At 38.7% G+C, this 17,620-nt stretch overlaps 2 protein-coding genes across 2 annotated transcripts; one reads left to right on the top strand and one right to left on the bottom strand.

The window, feature by feature from the left end:
* Positions 1-1,427: 1,427 nt before the first annotated feature.
* LOC111865443 (intraflagellar transport protein 20 homolog) lies at positions 1,428-3,771 on the bottom strand. The gene is made up of 3 exons (XM_023853490.2): positions 3,635-3,771; positions 1,963-2,117; positions 1,428-1,571 (listed from the first exon to the last, which is right to left on the bottom strand). Exons 1-3 carry the CDS (start codon positions 3,756-3,758, stop codon positions 1,455-1,457), a joined length of 396 nt encoding a protein of 131 aa, XP_023709258.1. The 5' UTR covers positions 3,759-3,771; the 3' UTR covers positions 1,428-1,454.
* Positions 3,772-5,779: 2,008 nt separating this feature from the next.
* On the top strand, positions 5,780-13,608 carry LOC111865422 (BTB/POZ domain-containing adapter for CUL3-mediated RhoA degradation protein 3). The gene is made up of 5 exons (XM_023853447.2): positions 5,780-6,371; positions 6,893-7,152; positions 11,975-12,027; positions 12,148-12,346; positions 13,107-13,608. Exons 1-5 carry the CDS (start codon positions 6,206-6,208, stop codon positions 13,305-13,307), a joined length of 879 nt encoding a protein of 292 aa, XP_023709215.1. The 5' UTR covers positions 5,780-6,205; the 3' UTR covers positions 13,308-13,608.
* The last annotated feature ends 4,012 nt before the right edge of the window (positions 13,609-17,620 follow it).

A 17,620-nucleotide genomic window follows, 5' to 3' on the forward strand; every position in this document is an offset into this window, starting at 1 on the left:
AAGTAGTGCTCTCCCCACCTCCTCCAGCGATAGCTGTCACAGCTCAAGAATGAACGACCCGAGCATAGGTACATACATATACAACGGGGAACGCTAGAAAAAATTGAAATATGCATCGTATCGCATAACTTTAAAACCACATGAAAATAAGCCACACAAAAAGAGACTTGACTGTATAAAGGGAAAAACTGATCATTTATATATTAAGAATAATTTTGTGTACTAATTTTTTAGAATTTATATTTATTTTGCTCAATTAAAATTTAGTTTGTTCTGAAATTTTCAAACCGGACTGATCAAAGCCAGACTATGCGAGGTATTGCTGTAGTTTTAATATGTGGTTCTCTCTGTTATATAGAATTTTGTTATTAATTACTAAATAGATTTTTTCACTATCAGACGAGTGTTAAAATTGTTTCCCATTCTCAAAGCAAACTATAACATCAGCTGTAAAGACTGCCTCAGGTTGGTTCGTCTTTATTCTCCAAAAAGGTCAAACTTCTTTTGACTCCTTACCATCAGACAGAAGAGAAACACCAATGGGTTGAAATGTCAAAATTAGATGGTAATGTACATTGTTTGAATGAGGTTCTCACAGTGGTGATATGAAGAATACCGTCTTCATGGACGTGACACTCTGTAGCCCAACACAAGTTCAGTGACGTCTCTTGTGTTGAAGCAAGAAGCAGTCAGGAACCTGAAGATGGAAGCAAAATGTTCCTCTCAAAGAATGGCAAACTACTGGACTACATGGCATCACATCCCAGAAGATGATGCTCTTCAGTGTAGTTATTGATCCATTCTTGACATTATAACATTGCTATATCATGTCTATACCTCTATATTTTGGAGTTTAGTGTGTTAGAAGGGTGCCTAATATGTATACCAAATTTGATACAAGCAATGTGATATTTCTGTTACAATGTATTTGTGATTACATGTTTGTATTTATTGCTCATAAATTTTGCGTGAGATTTTTGAGCAGATATTTGACTGCAACTAAAGGAGCCAGGGAGATAAATGTGAGTACTGTATAAATAATTGGTAAGTTTACTTAGAAACAAATGGAATAAAACTGACCTGTGCTTATGAGATCTCATGTCCACACAGTGTTCAATATTCAGGGTTATGACACCTGTAGGTTTATAGATAAGTGTTTCAGAGGAATGTGGTGCTTCTATCTTCAGGATAGAAGAAGGATGCAGGAGGTTCCTCTGAATCATTGGTACCACCAAACTACTACACAGCATCATATCGTAGAGGACTGAGATGCATGTATTCGGTTCCTTTGAGACATCTCTTGTCTACCCAACCAGATGGCATCACTTCCCAAAAAAACCTTAATCTTAATTTTTGTCCCTTGTTGTGGAGGTGTAAACAATCATATGTATTTAGTTGCCGCCTGTGTTGTGCATCTGTTTATTTTTGGGGGGGGATTCAAGTTGCATGGTTCATCATCGATGTAGAACCAAGTGCTCGATTTTCTCCTGCTGCTCCATCTCTGTTCTCTGTAGCGACTGGTACTGAATTCGAAGTCTTTCTAGTTCCATAGACTTTTCACTGATCAGTGCCTGAAGACAATCATTACAGACATACAGAAATGTTGTATCTCATATGTTTGAGATGGCTTGTTATTAACCTGCCTGCCACACTGAAAAATTTCACAGCCCAATTTTGGCTGTCTTCTGTCTTAAGGTAAAAGTCTGAAACAGGTTCCTGCCCCTGGATAGATATTAGGTACATCTAATGGACCTAACAGAGTCGTTTCATGCTTTTACATGACAGAAGCAGGGCCAGCATCCAAAACACTATGCTTTGACAAAAATCATACAGTGGAAAATGTTCAGTGTGTGACAGTTTAATGTAGAAACACTGTTTTATAATGTTGAATGGGTAATTATAATAATCTTTTCCAAAAACATTAATATGGGATACAGTCATTTTCATTTGTGTTCTACCTACCTGAAGCTGCTGTCGTTCAGCTTCTCGTTGTTTTGCCACTGACTTCAGAAGATTGCGAGCTCCAATTGCCTTCATTTTTTCCTTTTCCACCTCTTTGGCTAATGAATCAATCATGAAGATAAAACCATCAGCTATCTTCTGGAATTCAGTGATCTCTATAACAAGATATTTAAATGACTGTACTGACCTTTGGAAAGAAGTCCCATGGTGGTAATGACAGGGCTCCCTTTCTGCCTACTATTCTAGTCCCCTCCAGTCCTCTGTAGCCTATGTCAACCAGCCCAAAGCACTTGTCACTAACTATTATCACTACCACCATTTGTTTGAAGAGAATGGCTGAATGGCTGGATGAGAATACAGTATAGGGAAGTGTGCTTGGGGGGGGGGGGGGATGTGGCAAGGTACATTCCATGAGACTTCTTCATTTCTCTGGTCTTTGTATAACACAGTAGACTTGAACCTGTTTCAGCATTCTTGGGTTTTGTACTTTCTATGAAGTACATATTATTGCATTCTGAAAGTTTCCTGAAGAGCAGTCTGACTTTCATTTAAATTGTTTCTATACTTCCATATTTTCAAAGTAATTTGCTATTATCTTTGTGTATGACACATTATAGCAGCAAGTGATGTACAATAAATCCTACTGCCATTTTTATGTCTTGCTCTTAAGATCATAGTAAAATGCCTTTACTACAACTGTTCTTCTTATATGTTTCTTCAGATAGGGGAGCTATGCTACAAGCCAGAAGGTTGCGGGTTCAAGTCCCGATGAGGTCATTGGATTTTTTCAATTGACCTAATCCTTCCAGCTGCAATATGGCCCTGGGATTCACTCAGCCTCTTAACAGAAATGAGTACCAGGAATTAAATAATATTCCTGGGGCTGTAAAGTGCAGCCAGCACGTAAGGCTGACAACCTTACCACCATTTTTGAGCCGACTGTCTAGATAATGTGGGACCCTCAATGTCTCACAACCCTATAGGCCTTCTAGCCTGGTACAGGGATGACTTTACTTTTAAGTGGATAACTTATTCAAATCTTAATTTTGCAGGCTGGAGTGTATGCTACAAATTAGTGTGGGAGGGAAAAAACATCTGTTTACATTGCAATTGCAAAAGTGTTCATTTTACTTTCTCATGTAATACAAGAAGGTATTGCAATGATTTATAAAAAAATATATTGAGGATTTGATGGGCTTACACATTTTCAGCCTCCCTTGATATTAAGTGGTTTTTGGTGTGCTGTTTAAACACAGTGCATGGAAACTCCTGCTTGTCTATTTCTGAATGGTTACCCTTTATTTTCATACCCCCCCTCCCCGTGTATGGATTATGCTGCTGACTGCTGTGTATGACAGGTCGAGTGTGGATAGTTTAAGACTAGGATATTTTTACTGTTGGCATTTGTCATGTAGTGAAGTTTGTAAGGTATGCCTGACTGGTGAGGCCTAAATGAGCCTCAGGTGCAACAATCAATCTTAGTTTTTGGTATTCGAAATACATTTTCTCGACATCAAGATTACAAGTTTATTTTACAAAATGTCACGAAAAGCGCTGAACACAAATTATGTGCACCTTGAAATTTGTACGCAAAGAATACATCAACCCTCCCCTCGATGCCTTATAGAAAAGTCCCCGACAGAGTGATATGTTCTGTATATTCGATATTTACTTTCCACAAAGTCTCTGCATTCTTCTTTTAGTTTATTTGTTTCTTGTGCTGCTTCAGGTTCCAGGACTCTTATTTTACTTAATTCGTCAAAATACAACCCTGCTTTAGCTAGAGAATCCGCCATTTCACAACAAACACTTCTACCAACATTGAATTAAGAATTTAAGTAGGAGGTCCACGCAGCAATGGCTATGATGAGTTTTGTCTGCTGGGATTGATACCTACAGTCCAGTGAAATTTATCGATGTTCATCTTCAGTGCTAAAGAATTTCTTTCCGGCCTACTGTACATTTTGCCTTGATAGACCCAACAAGAGGCTGTTTAATATTAAACCCATAAAAGTACTTGAATTTCAGAATTTTGAAACTACTTACTGTGTAGAGTGTATATAGAGCATATTAAAAATCTGATTTCTGCATGCAGAGTGTGTTAATGTGTATCTCATGGTTCTTACAATAAACGTTTGTGTTCCTAGACAAAATTAAAAGGTTTACTTTTGTATCGGAGATACAAAAGATATTCGGAAGAAAATCTTTAAAGTGTTAATAGGACTGCCATAGAATTTTGGCTGCACAACTTGCTTATGGAAATTAACCAATAATACTGCTCATAAATTACCTTTATAATTGGACAGACCTACTGCAAATTATCATTGCTAGTTTTTGTTCGCGTTTATATGGCTTGTCATGATATTGATCTCAAATCACATACCCCTTATCGCAAACAAATTTAAAGGGACAGAAGCGTTCACATACGTGAGGAATCCTTGTGTGTTTTTTCATGTGAGAGCTTTTATTGACATTCTGTAAAATGTTGCCGGTTTACTCGATTTTAATATTTAATGCCACGTCATATTTTACGTGCGCGTTGCAGTACATAATGTAGGGCATCTAATTTGAACGATTACTACCGAGCAAATTATCTGAAGTGGTAACAGTTCTGACATATACTCAGAGATGCTGGTTCGAATTTCGCCTGCCACACGGACCATGTCAGCCGAGTTCTTTTTCTTCCAGTCCCTCGAGACAAGTTCCGGGAAAGTACAGAGCGATTCTAAATTATTGTCAGTTTTTCCGTTTACAGGCCACGGAAACCCAGACAATAATTCTGAATCATTCTGTATTTTCAAGGAACCGGGATAGCGCAGTCGGTATGGTCGGTATAGCGATTGACTACGGGCTGGACAACCGAGGATTTGGAGTTCGAGTCCTGGTAGGGTCAAGAAATTTCTTTCTCCAAGTCGACCAGACCGGCTCTGGGGCTCACGCAGCCACTTATCCAATGGGTACCGGGGCCACTTTCCCTGGTGGTAAAGAGGCAGGGGCGTGAAGTTGACTGCTCACCTCCAGCTAGCGCCGAGGTCAGGAAAATGTAGATCTATACATCTACTCCCCCATACGCCTTCATGACGTAGTGTTTAATTATTTAAACATAGGGACAACTTTACCTTTTTACCTCTACTTTGAATCTGTTGGATTTGAGGTTTTCACATGGTCATTATGAAGAATTCCCTCTTCTGAAATATCACGCCATGTAGTTCGATGAAAGGCAATCTACATTTCGGAGGCAGCAAACAGACCCTGAAGATGGAGGCGATATATTCTTCTGAAATTTCTATTAACTTTCACCGGTTTATACGGTGTTCTATCCCAGAAAGTATAGCTCTTATTTTAAATCAGTCCATGACAGCTTCCTTCTATGGCTTTTGCAATTTGTTGTCCTCTTTATGTCAACGTTATATAGCATAGACTAGCATAACATATTCGATAGATAAACCACAAAGAAATAAAATAGAATGAGAGATTTTGCACTTCTCATGTATGACATTGACTTTAAATCCTTTCGGTGATAGTCTCTAAATTTGGAATTGAAGAAAGACACTGTATACATGGAATAGACCGTGTAGTCTACGAAATTAGAGGACATGGCTGAAATACGAAATTTATTTTGCATGCTTGGATGACAACTCCAGTTCTGTCAACACAAAATTGGGATGAAGGTTCGGTCGCTTTCTTAACTTATATACCATATAATAAAAATATGAGTTACGTAACTATTGTAAGGGGGTTGGTAGAATCTCGAGAAATGTATGTTATCGGCAGTGCTAAATTTTCTCATTCGAGTTTCTCTGAGATAATCTGCATTCAGTCATCGAAGGCAATCTCTCTCGGTGCCTCATTTCACGTTCCAGCAAACGTTCGCTGATTTCAGTGGTTGAACTCGTGTTTAAAATGTTGGCTATTGTGACGACTGTGACCGATTGTGACAGTTCAATAAAATGCATTAAGTTGGAGATCAGTTTGCCGTTTGGGTTTCGAAGTCCGTGTAATCAGTGAATGGGGAGACAAGTGGTTCAGTAAAGTTCAGTAACTTGCGGAGAATCGGAATGTATGGTAGCCTAGTAGCAGAGTGAAGGGAACAGTTGGTGCTTAGAAGATCATACGGGTCTAATTACGATAGAAATCTGGATTATATTTACTTCAATTAAAAGTAGGCGTTAAACTGTTACACTTAGTAAGAATAAATATATATCTTAAAATTATTAGACCAAACGTTTGGGATTGCTCGACTATGTCGGGTGATCATAAAACTGTAATTAAGGGCAATCCCTCCCAATATGTTAAACTCAATATTGGTGGATCGTTACATTACACCACCATTGGAACTTTAACTAAACATGACACAATGCTCAGAGCTATGTTTAGTGGCCGTATGGAAGTATTAACTGATTCTGAGGGTAAGAAAAACTCTGAATTCGTATACTGAAATATTTCTTATCGAAATATAACAGTTTCTCTGTTTCATATGAAGCTTATGAGTTAGGAGTTCCATTTAAAATTGAAAGACTTTAGTTTGTAGATTATTTTCGTTGAAGGCATTGTAAGTCTTCAATATGTGTGTAAAGGCCATAGGCAAAAGTTTTGTATAATGGGCTTCATTCAATAGTAACTTGCTTGAGTTTAGTTTTTACTTCTGGTTAAGAAACCCAAGGAGGACGCTGTAATTGAGCGTGTTTTGTAAAGATGTTGTAGTTTTGTGTCTGGAATTGAATGGAAGTAATTGTAATATGATGGCAATACTTGCAGTTGCAATACATGTTCTGTTGTGATTTACTTTTTTGAATCTGTATTGGCAACTGTAACCTTGTGTATTATACATCAGTGTGATTTCTTAAACAAAACTTTATTTCCACCAAAGACTTAATATCAGATTTCACAGTTTCTGTGTATGTTCTGTATTGTAAGAATTTGTTTTCAGGTTGGATCCTTATCGACAGGTGTGGGAAGCACTTTGGAACGATATTGAATTTCCTACGAGACGGGTGTGTTCCTTTACCAGAAAGTTCTAAGCAGATGGCAGAATTGCTAGCTGAGGCAAAATATTATTGCATTTCCGAGCTGGCAGAATCGTGTGAACAGGCACTTCTCAAGAAGGAGCGTGATGCAGAACCAATATGCAGAGTTCCACTTATCACGTCTCAAAAAGAGGAGCAGCTGCTTATTAGCTCAACGAGCAAGGTAGTATGGCTCCAAAACCTGTGTGACATTGGTGTGGTATCATTGCTACAGCACTTTTTATGGTCATTAGCCATTGTCTGTGTTTTTAGTAAACCCTTGGGTTCCTCAGAGAGCATGATTAGGTTGACCCCCAATATTATGGTGTGGCCTTGGTTCCTTGCGGATTATTTCTGTCATTGAAAATTACTGCATTCGGGGATGTGGTACCATGTAGTTTGGTAGATCTTTACAGACATTTTGCATGAACATAGTGCATTCATCTTCTGTCTTGAAGATGGAGGCTTCAGGTTCCTTCAAAGCATCAGTAATAATCTACCAGTCTACACTGCATCATATCCCATCTTTATGGTCACTGCTTTGAGAACCTCAGATCTGACATTTCTATCATTTATTTTATTATGTTGATTAACCTGTTTGACCTGTCACTGGTTGCAGTTATTGTTTTCTGTTCTTATATAGCTTCTTTATTTCCTGCTTGCTTTTATGTTTAGTGGTTCAGAATTAACAAATGGGCCCTATATAGTAGATATCTCCTGTCTCTGGTCTGAGTTTTGGTTGAAGGTGGAAATAGTCAGTTTAAAAAACTATGTAATTTTTTTAATTTTAGAACATAGCAAATAATGCCCAAACATGTGTCCTTTCAGGTAAGGTAAAACAGTAAAACTGTCATTCAAGGTTTCTTTGGAGAGCAGTGGATTTATATACTAAAGCGAGAGGAGTCTCAAATGCAGGAAATGGAATGCATCAATAACTTTTTGGTTAGCTGAAGTCAAATGTTGAATGAGAGGAAACCTGAAATGGGGGATACACATGCACAAGTGGATAGGTAGACAGATGTGCTCTATGGAGCTTGCTGTTCAGAATATGAAACAAATCACTGTACATTACAGTAAAGTTAAAGGTATCTCTGTAACAGGCCGTGGAGGCCCATATGGTTGTGAGACATTGAGGGTCCCACCTTATCTAGACCAGTGTTCTGCAACCTTTTTTCTGCTCGCGGTACACCATGAAGTATCCATGACTCAACACGGCACATCAAAATGTTATTCCCCTCAGAAACGCATGATATCAGACAATTAATATAACTTCGTAACGTGATCAACTTAACTATAATATTATTATATTGTTATTTTATTATCATTAAACAGAAATCGACACGTGAAAATATTAACAGTTAATGAACTTTAATTCACTGTAGAGTGTAGAAAATACGCTTCTGTTACTTTCAAAGTAAATACAGTAATTCTACTCATACATTCAATGTGATACTTGCGCCTGCTTAGCTGCACACAGGCGACTGATCCGTGGTGGAATCGTTGACAACGCAAGTCTCATTTCTTCATCGATGGATTTGAGCTGCTCCCTCTTTGATGTCTTAATTTCAGTTAACGTCGAGAAGCCCAGTTCACACAAATATATAGTTGAAAATGGCACCAACACTTTAGCTGCCATCTCGGAGATAGCCGGGTATCCACTCCTTATTGCCAACCAAAACATACCCAAAGGCACATCAAGAAGTTTTAGTTTCAATGTTCTGTCTGCTTTTAAATCTGTGAGTTCCTCTTGTATATTAATCGGAAGATGTTCTGAATTCACAACAAATGGATCGCGAACACAGTCAAAATCTTGTACACTCTCTCCAAAATACTTATTGAATTTCTGCTGCAGCATTTCTAAATGTTCTTTAATTGTGTCCCTCACCACTTTACTGCCGTCAGCAAGTGACCATACAGTCGGGGACATCTCAAACGACCCATCTGTAATTCTCTGACTAACAACCAAACTTTGTGAACTACTTCAGAGCACAGCTGTGATAGAACTGAAACAATTGTAAAACGCTGGATCTCTACTCTTCAAACGGAAGAAGTGACACTATACCGACTTATTTTTTAAATATTTTTAATTTTAAATGAAGTCCAACAATTGGGTGCATCGTTACAGGAAGAAAGTCATAAAGTTGAAGAAGCTCTAACTTCTAACAAACGGGCAAATACTGAAACAGCGTTATAAAAGACAGGAAACCCCATGCTAATCCCTGCAGTTTTGGGGATAAGCACGTACACAGAACATGCGGCAAGCGTATCAAAGAAGCTGTGTCGATGCGAGAAAAATAAAAATAAATAATTTACGTTTATACAACATTACTGTACATAAAAAAATCACAGCATGTAATAAAGAATAAACAAGCTTCATCTTATTTAATCAGTGCAGTGGCTGAGAATAAAATACAAACACATGAAACACGGTAACTGGGATAAAATAAAACGAATAAAATTCGACAATTAATTTCTTACAATAGGTAAAATTTCACGTCACACCTTTCACCTTGTGATGGCACTCCGGTTGCGAAACACTGATCTAGACAGTTGGTTCACAGGCGGCTGTAAGGTTGTCAGCCGCCCTTAACCCCCCAGGAAGATTCCTGGTACTTCTTAATGTTAGAGCCTGAGTCGACCCCAGGGCCATAATGCGGCTGGAAGGATTAGGTCAGTTGAAGAAATCCACCTCATCAGGAATAGAACTTGCATCCTTCAGGCTTGTAGCATAGTGCCTCAACCAACTATGCTACCATCTGCCCCTTGTACAATACAGTGCATTGAGAAAACACCAAAAATGTGATGTCCCTAATGACATAAATGCATAAGATACACATGAATAAACTTTCATGCTCTCAGCATGAGAGTGACTTCTGTAGCTAAGTAGATTCTTGTTCATGAATCATGAGTTCGAGGGGGTACCCAAAAGAAACCGAACTTATTTTTTTTAACTTATTTATTCAAATTTTAAGCACAAACCTTCAATCCCCTTCAAAGTACTCTCCACGTACACTAATATGCTTGTCTAGTCTTTTATTCCATTTTTCAAAACATTGTCTAAATTCATCTTTTGAGATGCTTGACAGTGCCTCCGTCGTTTTTTCCTTTCATGTCTCTTTTCATTCAAGGAAACAAAAAAATGTCACATGGGGCAAGGTCGGGTGAGTATGGAGGGTGAGGAACAGTGGTCATACCATTTTTGGTCAAGAATTCAAGAATTGTCATACAGACAGGGTTGTGTGAGCAGGGGCATTGTCATGATGGAAAAACCAGTCAGCCGACTGCCACAAATCTGGCCGCTGAGCTCCAAGTCACTTGCGACAGCTCCACAATTTCTTCAATGGTCCATCGTCGATCTTCCTTGATGATTTCACGAATTTTTTCAACATTTTCATGTGTTCAGGCCGTGGAAGGACGACCAGAACGAGGTTTGTCATCAATTGACATTTCACCATTTTTGAAACGGGAAAACCACTCAAACACTTGAGTTTCCCCATAGCATCGTCCTTGTACGCCGTTTTTAACATTTCAAGAGTTTCTGTTCCACTTTTCCCGAGCAAAAAGCAGAATTTCACCGCCGCACACTGTTCACGAAAATCAGCCATTGCAAAAACGACGATCACACAAAACAGTTGTCACTATAAACTCTACCGAAACTAGTCCTTACCTTCTGAAGCAATGGTAGTCGGCTTATCGACTCAGGAATGTTAGCTCTATGCACTCATAGTGGTAAAACGCGGTACTACAAAAGCTCTGCCCACAAAAAAATTAGTTCGGTTTCTTTTGGGTACCCCATCGTATGTATATATTCTCTGCCTATAACATCTCTGAGAGTACATCATTATCAGATATCAAAACATACCAGTGTATCATTATTAGAGATGAGATTCAATGTTAATCATACAGCAGGAACTGGAATTGTGATGCTGGTGATTTACACAGGATCTTTGTTCTGTAGCATTACGTACCCATGGTATGATATACTGTTACATACTAGGCAGAGTGTGCAACATATTCAGATGATTTTGATAATACAATAACCATCTCATGATTTAACCCATATTGGCCATGCATTTTACAATTCATATGGCATGTGCACACAATCCAACTTGCCAAGTGCACCATTTTTTCAACACTAATATCATTATCCATAAACTCAAATATGGTGAACTCTCTATTATCTGATGTAATGGAGAAAGGGACACAGGGTAGAATAGTTGGTTGAGGCACTATGCTACAAACCAGAAGGTTGTGGGTTCTATTCCTGATGAAGTCATGGGATTTTTCAATTGACCTAATCCTTCCAGCCGCATTATGGCCCCTGGGATCGACTCAGCCTGTAACAGAAATGAGTACCAGGAATGTTCCTGGAGGTAAAGGGCGGCCATTGCGTAAGGCTGACAGCCTCACCGTCATCTGTGAGCCGATTGTCTAGCAAATGTGAGAGCTTCAACGTCTTACAGCCCCATTTGCCTCCATTGCCTGTTACAGGGATAGCTTTACATTTTCTAAAGATGAGATGTGGAAGAACAGATAGTTAAAAACTGTAGGTAATGCAAACATTTCTAAACACCTTGTGTCCGTGCTGCAATAAACTCTGCAAATCACTTAATTGTCAGTGGCAATGCTATTAGTCTCTAAACTGTGAGACAGGTGTTGCAATAACAGACAGCAACCTTTGCCTTCAGTGGTAGTAGACAAGTATGAATAACAGTATAGTGATAAGTCAGAAACTTACAGCAGAGTGAGATGATGTACAGTCTACTGCAAATGATTGTAAATCTTCATTGATGCATATTACAGAAACACATGTAATGGGCAATACAGTGAAGATTAATAATCAACATAAAGAAAATCATGATATTAAGCAGACTTAAAAATGCCTGTTTTTATATTAGCAAAGCGACAGTTTCAGTGATAATATTTTTTACAAAATACCCAGGAACCACTAGTAAGATGTAAAGCATATTTCCAACAAGACTAACATGTGTTTTTTTTTATTTCAGCCTGTTGTGAAGCTGCTGATAAACAGACATAATAACAAATATTCATATACAGGGTGAGTGTCTTAGCATATAAATAGTCTGAGTAAGAGAAAATATGGCATACTTTAGCTGTGCCTGCTGTTAATGATGTTGACCATTGTATTAATAAAGCTTATGGTAATTTTTCTTTGCAGTACATCTGATGACAACTTGCTGAAGAACATTGAGCTATTCGACAAGCTGTCTCTACGGTTCAGTGGACGAGTTCTTTTTATTAAGGATGTCATTGGATCGAGTGAAATTTGTTGCTGGAGTTTCTATGGTCATGGCAAGAAAGTTGCTGAAGTGTGTTGCACTTCAATTGTATATGCCACTGATAAGAAACACACAAAGGTAATATTTCATTTCCATTGCCATCAGATGTAGTTACCTAAGGAGAGCAGTGTTTATATTTCTGGGCGTCAAAGGGTTAATGCACTGATGGGCAGGTGACAGTTACTGAGTAAGAATGTACCTTGTCCACCTGGAAATGCATTAAATTCCACCAAATGTCCCTGTTGAATGGGTAGCACTACTTCATATTCAGTAGGTCTTGGGTTTGTATGTCAGTACATAAACCAGTTGTCCTGCCGCTGATTTTTCTCACTTGCTCCAGGCAAATTCCTCAGTTTTCTTCAGCTGTTCAGGCAAATTCCATGAGAGTATTGTGAATGGGACACAATCACATTCTTATACATCCTTTCCAATTCACTATTCTCTAGCCATGCTGCCATTCAGTACCATACAGTCTCAGCTGCTGGCACCATTGCTGAATAAACAATTTGTATTTGAGGAAACTATGTTGTTCTGAAGATATTGTCTTCAGGGTGTAATACCGTGTAGTTCAGTAGAAGGTTACCAGTATTACCACAGTTGATCCATACTCATCTGTCACCACCCCTTGAGGCGTGTGATAGCCGTGACTATTATCACCTCCTCTAGGTGGTGGCTTCATCTCTGACCCAACACTTGGCAAGTTACAGAATCAGGACATTTGTTATAAAAATGTTAATAAACTGAAGCTATATCCTTTCATCATCAACATCATCGTTGTAGTTTATTTTATCTCTCTTCCAGCATGAAGTTCATTTGTCTTATTTTGTCTTCACTTCAGGTTGAGTTTCCAGATGCTCGCATTTATGAAGAGACACTCAACATCCTTCTGTATGAGAACAGGACTGGTCCTGATCAAGAATTAATGCAGGCAACTTCTACTAGAGGAGTAGTTTCTGGAATGTCATCGTACACGAGCGACGACGAGGAAGAGCGCTCAGGTTTAGCACGACTTCGATCTAATAAGCAGAACAATCCTTAAATATTCACACAGTATTTGTTTCAACATTAAATGTGTCCTTGTCTGGAATGTGTATCAAAGGACTTAAACGTCTATATCTGTGAGTCATAAGTTTATATTGAAAGTATATTTTTATTTATATCTTATATGAGTATTTTTTAGGGGTTGTATGCTAGAAACATATGCCCCAATATAAATTTGTTGGTGTCACATTTTTGTAACAGACTGATTAACATTCAAAGGGCTGTAAGTGGCCATGTTAAAAATGTGGAACTAATAATTTACTGTACATTATATTAATAAAATAATAATATGAAATTTAGTAAATGCTTTGTTAGACCCTCTGTAGATTTTTATATACCTCACTGTCTGTGAAAGTAATTGGACAAAGTTACCACTTCTGCCGTCAGAGTCTTACATGCAAACTGTTAATGAACCTAGATGGATTGATATACAGCATGCAGATAGTAATGCACAAACATCTTACTTCAAAATAACAGTTGTAAAGTACCATTGTAACAGCCGATGGTACTTCAGTGGGAATTTTCATTATTTGTTACATAAGATTGCTTCATATTAATTTTCCACCATTTCTCCCATATTCCTTTCCAGTCCTGTGTTATCGAATGTTGCGTTGAGGCCAATATGTAACACATTCTCCCACAAATAAGATTCACAAATGGTCAGTCATAAACCTCTCCTTTATATAGCATACTCCACATCACATATCAACATCAAAATAGTGTGACGTGTTGCGCTAGGGTAATAGGCAGGTCAAACCCCCCCCCAGTGGTGACGTGCCGAGCCTAGTCGCTGTGTTTGCTAATAGCCTAGCAATGCTGTTGGAAGTTGTTTACAGCTATGTAGCAACTGTGGCATCCCATGTTACGTAATGGGTACCGCTGTTTACTCGCTTTGCCTAGCGACCAGTGTGCTTGGACTTGGCTCACTTTGGCTCCGCTCGGCATGTCACGGCTGGCAGGGAGGGAGGGGCTTCCTCCATAGCGCAACACGTCACACTGCTCCCACCTTAAGGCTGTTCCACCCGAATAGCCTAACGGTGCACCTCCGTTCCTTTCCTTTGGAGGCTAGGCTCGGCACGTCACTGCTGGCGGGGTTGGTAGGTGTTGACCTGCCTATTACCCTAGCGCAGCACGTCACAATATTATCAGTGTAATCAATAACCATGTAACAGACATGATGCATGAAAACAGAAGAGTGCTCACACATTTGTGTGTATTCATGCAGTGTAACTCTTGACAGTTTGTTGCTATGGTAACTTGAAACTGCATAATGACACACAAAATTTTTTGTTTATGCAGAAGGATATATTGAACCAATCCTAATGCTGAAACATGGATTCTTACAAAGAGAAGCAAAAATAAAGTCTAAGAAATTGGTACAAATTGTTTTAGAAATCTGTGGGCGACAAGAATGGGTGAAGTTAACCCTTTCACTGCTAGCATGTTAAGTAACTCTCAGTACCCTCTGTGCTGAATTATTTTTGAATACATCTTTTATAAATAATTTAACTACAGGAGATGATGATGTACCTGGAGATGTGCTCAAGTTACTGGGAGAAGGTGGTTTGAAAACACTGACAAAACTAATAAACACCATATATAAAACTGGGGAGTGGCCCAAGGACTTTACAGAAGTGACAATGATTGTCTTAAAGAAAAAGACAAAGGTTCAAAATGCAGCGACCATCGCACAATAAGCCTTATTGCACATACAGCAAAGATAATAGCAAAGATACTTAAAAGAAGAATTGAAAGGAAAATAGAGGATGTACTTGGAGAAGATCAGTTTGGATTTAGAAGAGGAAAAGGAACCAGGGATGCAATTGGGATGATGAGAATTATAGCGGAACGAACTTTGGAGATAGATGAAGAACTGTGTGTTTGCTTCATAGACTGGCAGAAGGCATTTGACCGGGTAAACTGGACCAAATTAATGCAGATCCTGAAAGAAACAGGTATCGATTGGCATGAAAGAAGATTGATTAGCAAATTGTACATGGATCAGAAAGTTAGAGTACGACTGGACACGGGGGAGACAGGAAGTGTGCAGATTGGAAGAGGAGTTCGACAAGGATGCTGTTTATCACCAATTCTGTTCAACTTGTACAGCGAATGCCTTACCAAGGAAGCTCTGGATGGGCTCGGTGACTTCAAAGTAGGAGGGCAAATTATTCAAACTGTGAAATATGCAGATGACCTTGTGTTAATGGCTAAGGAAGAAACTGTGCTACAGGGCATGATTGATAGACTAATTGAAATTGGAAGGTGCTATGGCATGGAAATGAATGTGGAGAAAACAAAAGTAATGAAAATTTCGAGACAACCAACCCCAGTCACAATAAAGATAGACCAAAAACAACTGGAGAATGTGAAATGTTTTAAATATTTGGGTAGCTTGTTAACAGATGATGGAAGGTGTACTTGTGAAATTAAATCCAGGATTGCCATGGCAAAAGCTGCATTTAGCAAGAAGAAGAATCTTTTTACCAGCAAATTGGACTTAAATTTGAGAAAGAAACTAGTGAAATGCTACATTTGGAGCATTGCTTTGTATGGGGCTGAAACTTGGACACTTAGGGCAGTAGATCAGAAACACCTGGAAAGCTTCAAAATGTGGTGTTGGAGAAGGATGGAGAAGATCAGTTGGACCGATTATGTGAGAAATGAAGAAGTGTTAATTAGAGTCAGTGAGCAGAGGAATATCCTACATGAAATAAGAAAACGGAAGGCTAATTGGATTGGTCATGTTTTACGCAGAAACTGCCTTCTAAAAGAAGCTATCGAAGGAAAGATAGATGGGCGGATAGAAGTGACAAGAAGACGAGGAAGAAGACGTAAGAAGATGCTGGATGACCTTGGGGACAGAAGAGGATACTGTCATTTGAAGGAGAAAGCTCTAGATCGCATCAAGTGGAGGAACTGTTTTGAAGAGACTGTGGACCTGTCGTCTTGACAGATTACAGATGAAAGAATGAAATAATTTAAGTGCAAAGTATGAAAATTTGTGATAAAATGTAACTGATCTCAGCTCAGACAGGGAACAGGCATCAGAAGTTGCAACAGTGTTAAATTATTCAGTGTTTTTCACAGGGGAAAAAGCCATTTAAATCAGGGTTGTCCAAGATGGCCAAAAAAGTACATAATTCACTATCCTAGTCTTATCACTATGTCACATGTTGACCAAAGTCCACAACCTTATTTAAAACTATTATAGAAAGCACTGTGCACTATACAAAGACATTTTTACTAGCCCTGTGAAATACCCGCTCCACATGACCACGGAGCACGTGCCTCGCTGTGCAGATTCAATCTTTTACGTTTCTTAAGCTAGAGGGCAGAAGAATGCAGCCATTGAAATGAATGATGCTTAATTACATTCCCAATAGATGACTCTATGCACTCGCCAAGTTTGAATGAGATTAGTGCAAACCTGAGATTTGAAACTCTAAATTTGCAATATGGGTTTTGTTGATCGCAGCAAGGATGCCATGTTTTTCAGAGATCGACATATGTCGACCACAGCAGTGTAAGGGTTAAAAATGAAAATTTTTAGAAAAGAGGTTAGGATTAAAAAATGATTTGGGAACTTTGGTTCCCAGGATTAACACTGAAAATGCTGTCATTCGGCATATAACTTAATTTGGATACGTTATTATGTTTATCTTCTTCTAACCACTTCCCTTTCCCTTGCTGTCTCTTATATGCAGCATGACTATTACCAGCAGCCATCTTATCAGCGCGTGATGTCATATGCTGGCATCTTGCATATAGAATTGTTTCATGACACCTGAAAGCTGCAATCTGATCTTCTGTGGGCAGGGCTTCACTGAGCACATTGCCAAGGTAACGAGGTCAACAATAGAATTTTGGTTACTTAGTAGCCAAGGTCTCAATAATCACAACAGCAGAGAAATCAACTGTTAGACTTGGTGTCATGTATTCAGTATGTCAGAACCTACCTCAGAGAGAGAAATGACGGGCAGAATATGAGCTAAGACAGTATGAAAGAAGACATAATACGACAGAAGTCGGAAGAAGAAGTCATAAATTAAGTCTTTATTTTATGTGGTGTTGTTACAGCAACCTTTAGAGTGTTATCATTGTTTGTAGTTATGAAGTGTTACAGTCACAGTAAGATTGTGATACAACTAATTGTAGTTCTGCCTGGTGAGTATCCAGTAAATCAAATCATCTAATCCAGAACCCATGAATTGTCACGTTACCAGGGTGCGTGACAGTATTGCATCAACCACTAAACAGAGGAATTGAATTAGTCGTATTTGTTACAAACAAATGGTCATAACTCCTAAA

Source organism: Cryptotermes secundus, unplaced genomic scaffold (genome assembly GCF_002891405.2).
Source record: "Cryptotermes secundus unplaced genomic scaffold, Csec_1.0 scaffold343, whole genome shotgun sequence".
Classification (NCBI taxonomy): domain Eukaryota; kingdom Metazoa; phylum Arthropoda; class Insecta; order Blattodea; family Kalotermitidae; genus Cryptotermes; species Cryptotermes secundus.

Coding starts and splice junctions, on each gene's coding strand:
- LOC111865443 (XM_023853490.2), bottom strand. CDS start 3,758: ATGGCGGATTCTCTAGCTAAAGCAGGGTTGTATTTTGACGAATTAAGT. Junction 2,118..3,634: donor ATGCAGAGACTTTGTGGAAA/GTAAATATCGAA, acceptor ATCTTGTTATAG/AGATCACTGAATTCCAGAAG. Junction 1,572..1,962: donor CTGAACGACAGCAGCTTCAG/GTAGGTAGAACA, acceptor GATTGTCTTCAG/GCACTGATCAGTGAAAAGTC.
- LOC111865422 (XM_023853447.2), top strand. CDS start 6,206: ATGTCGGGTGATCATAAAACTGTAATTAAGGGCAATCCCTCCCAATAT. Junction 6,372..6,892: donor AGTATTAACTGATTCTGAGG/GTAAGAAAAACT, acceptor ATTTGTTTTCAG/GTTGGATCCTTATCGACAGG. Junction 12,028..12,147: donor AACAAATATTCATATACAGG/GTGAGTGTCTTA, acceptor TTTTCTTTGCAG/TACATCTGATGACAACTTGC.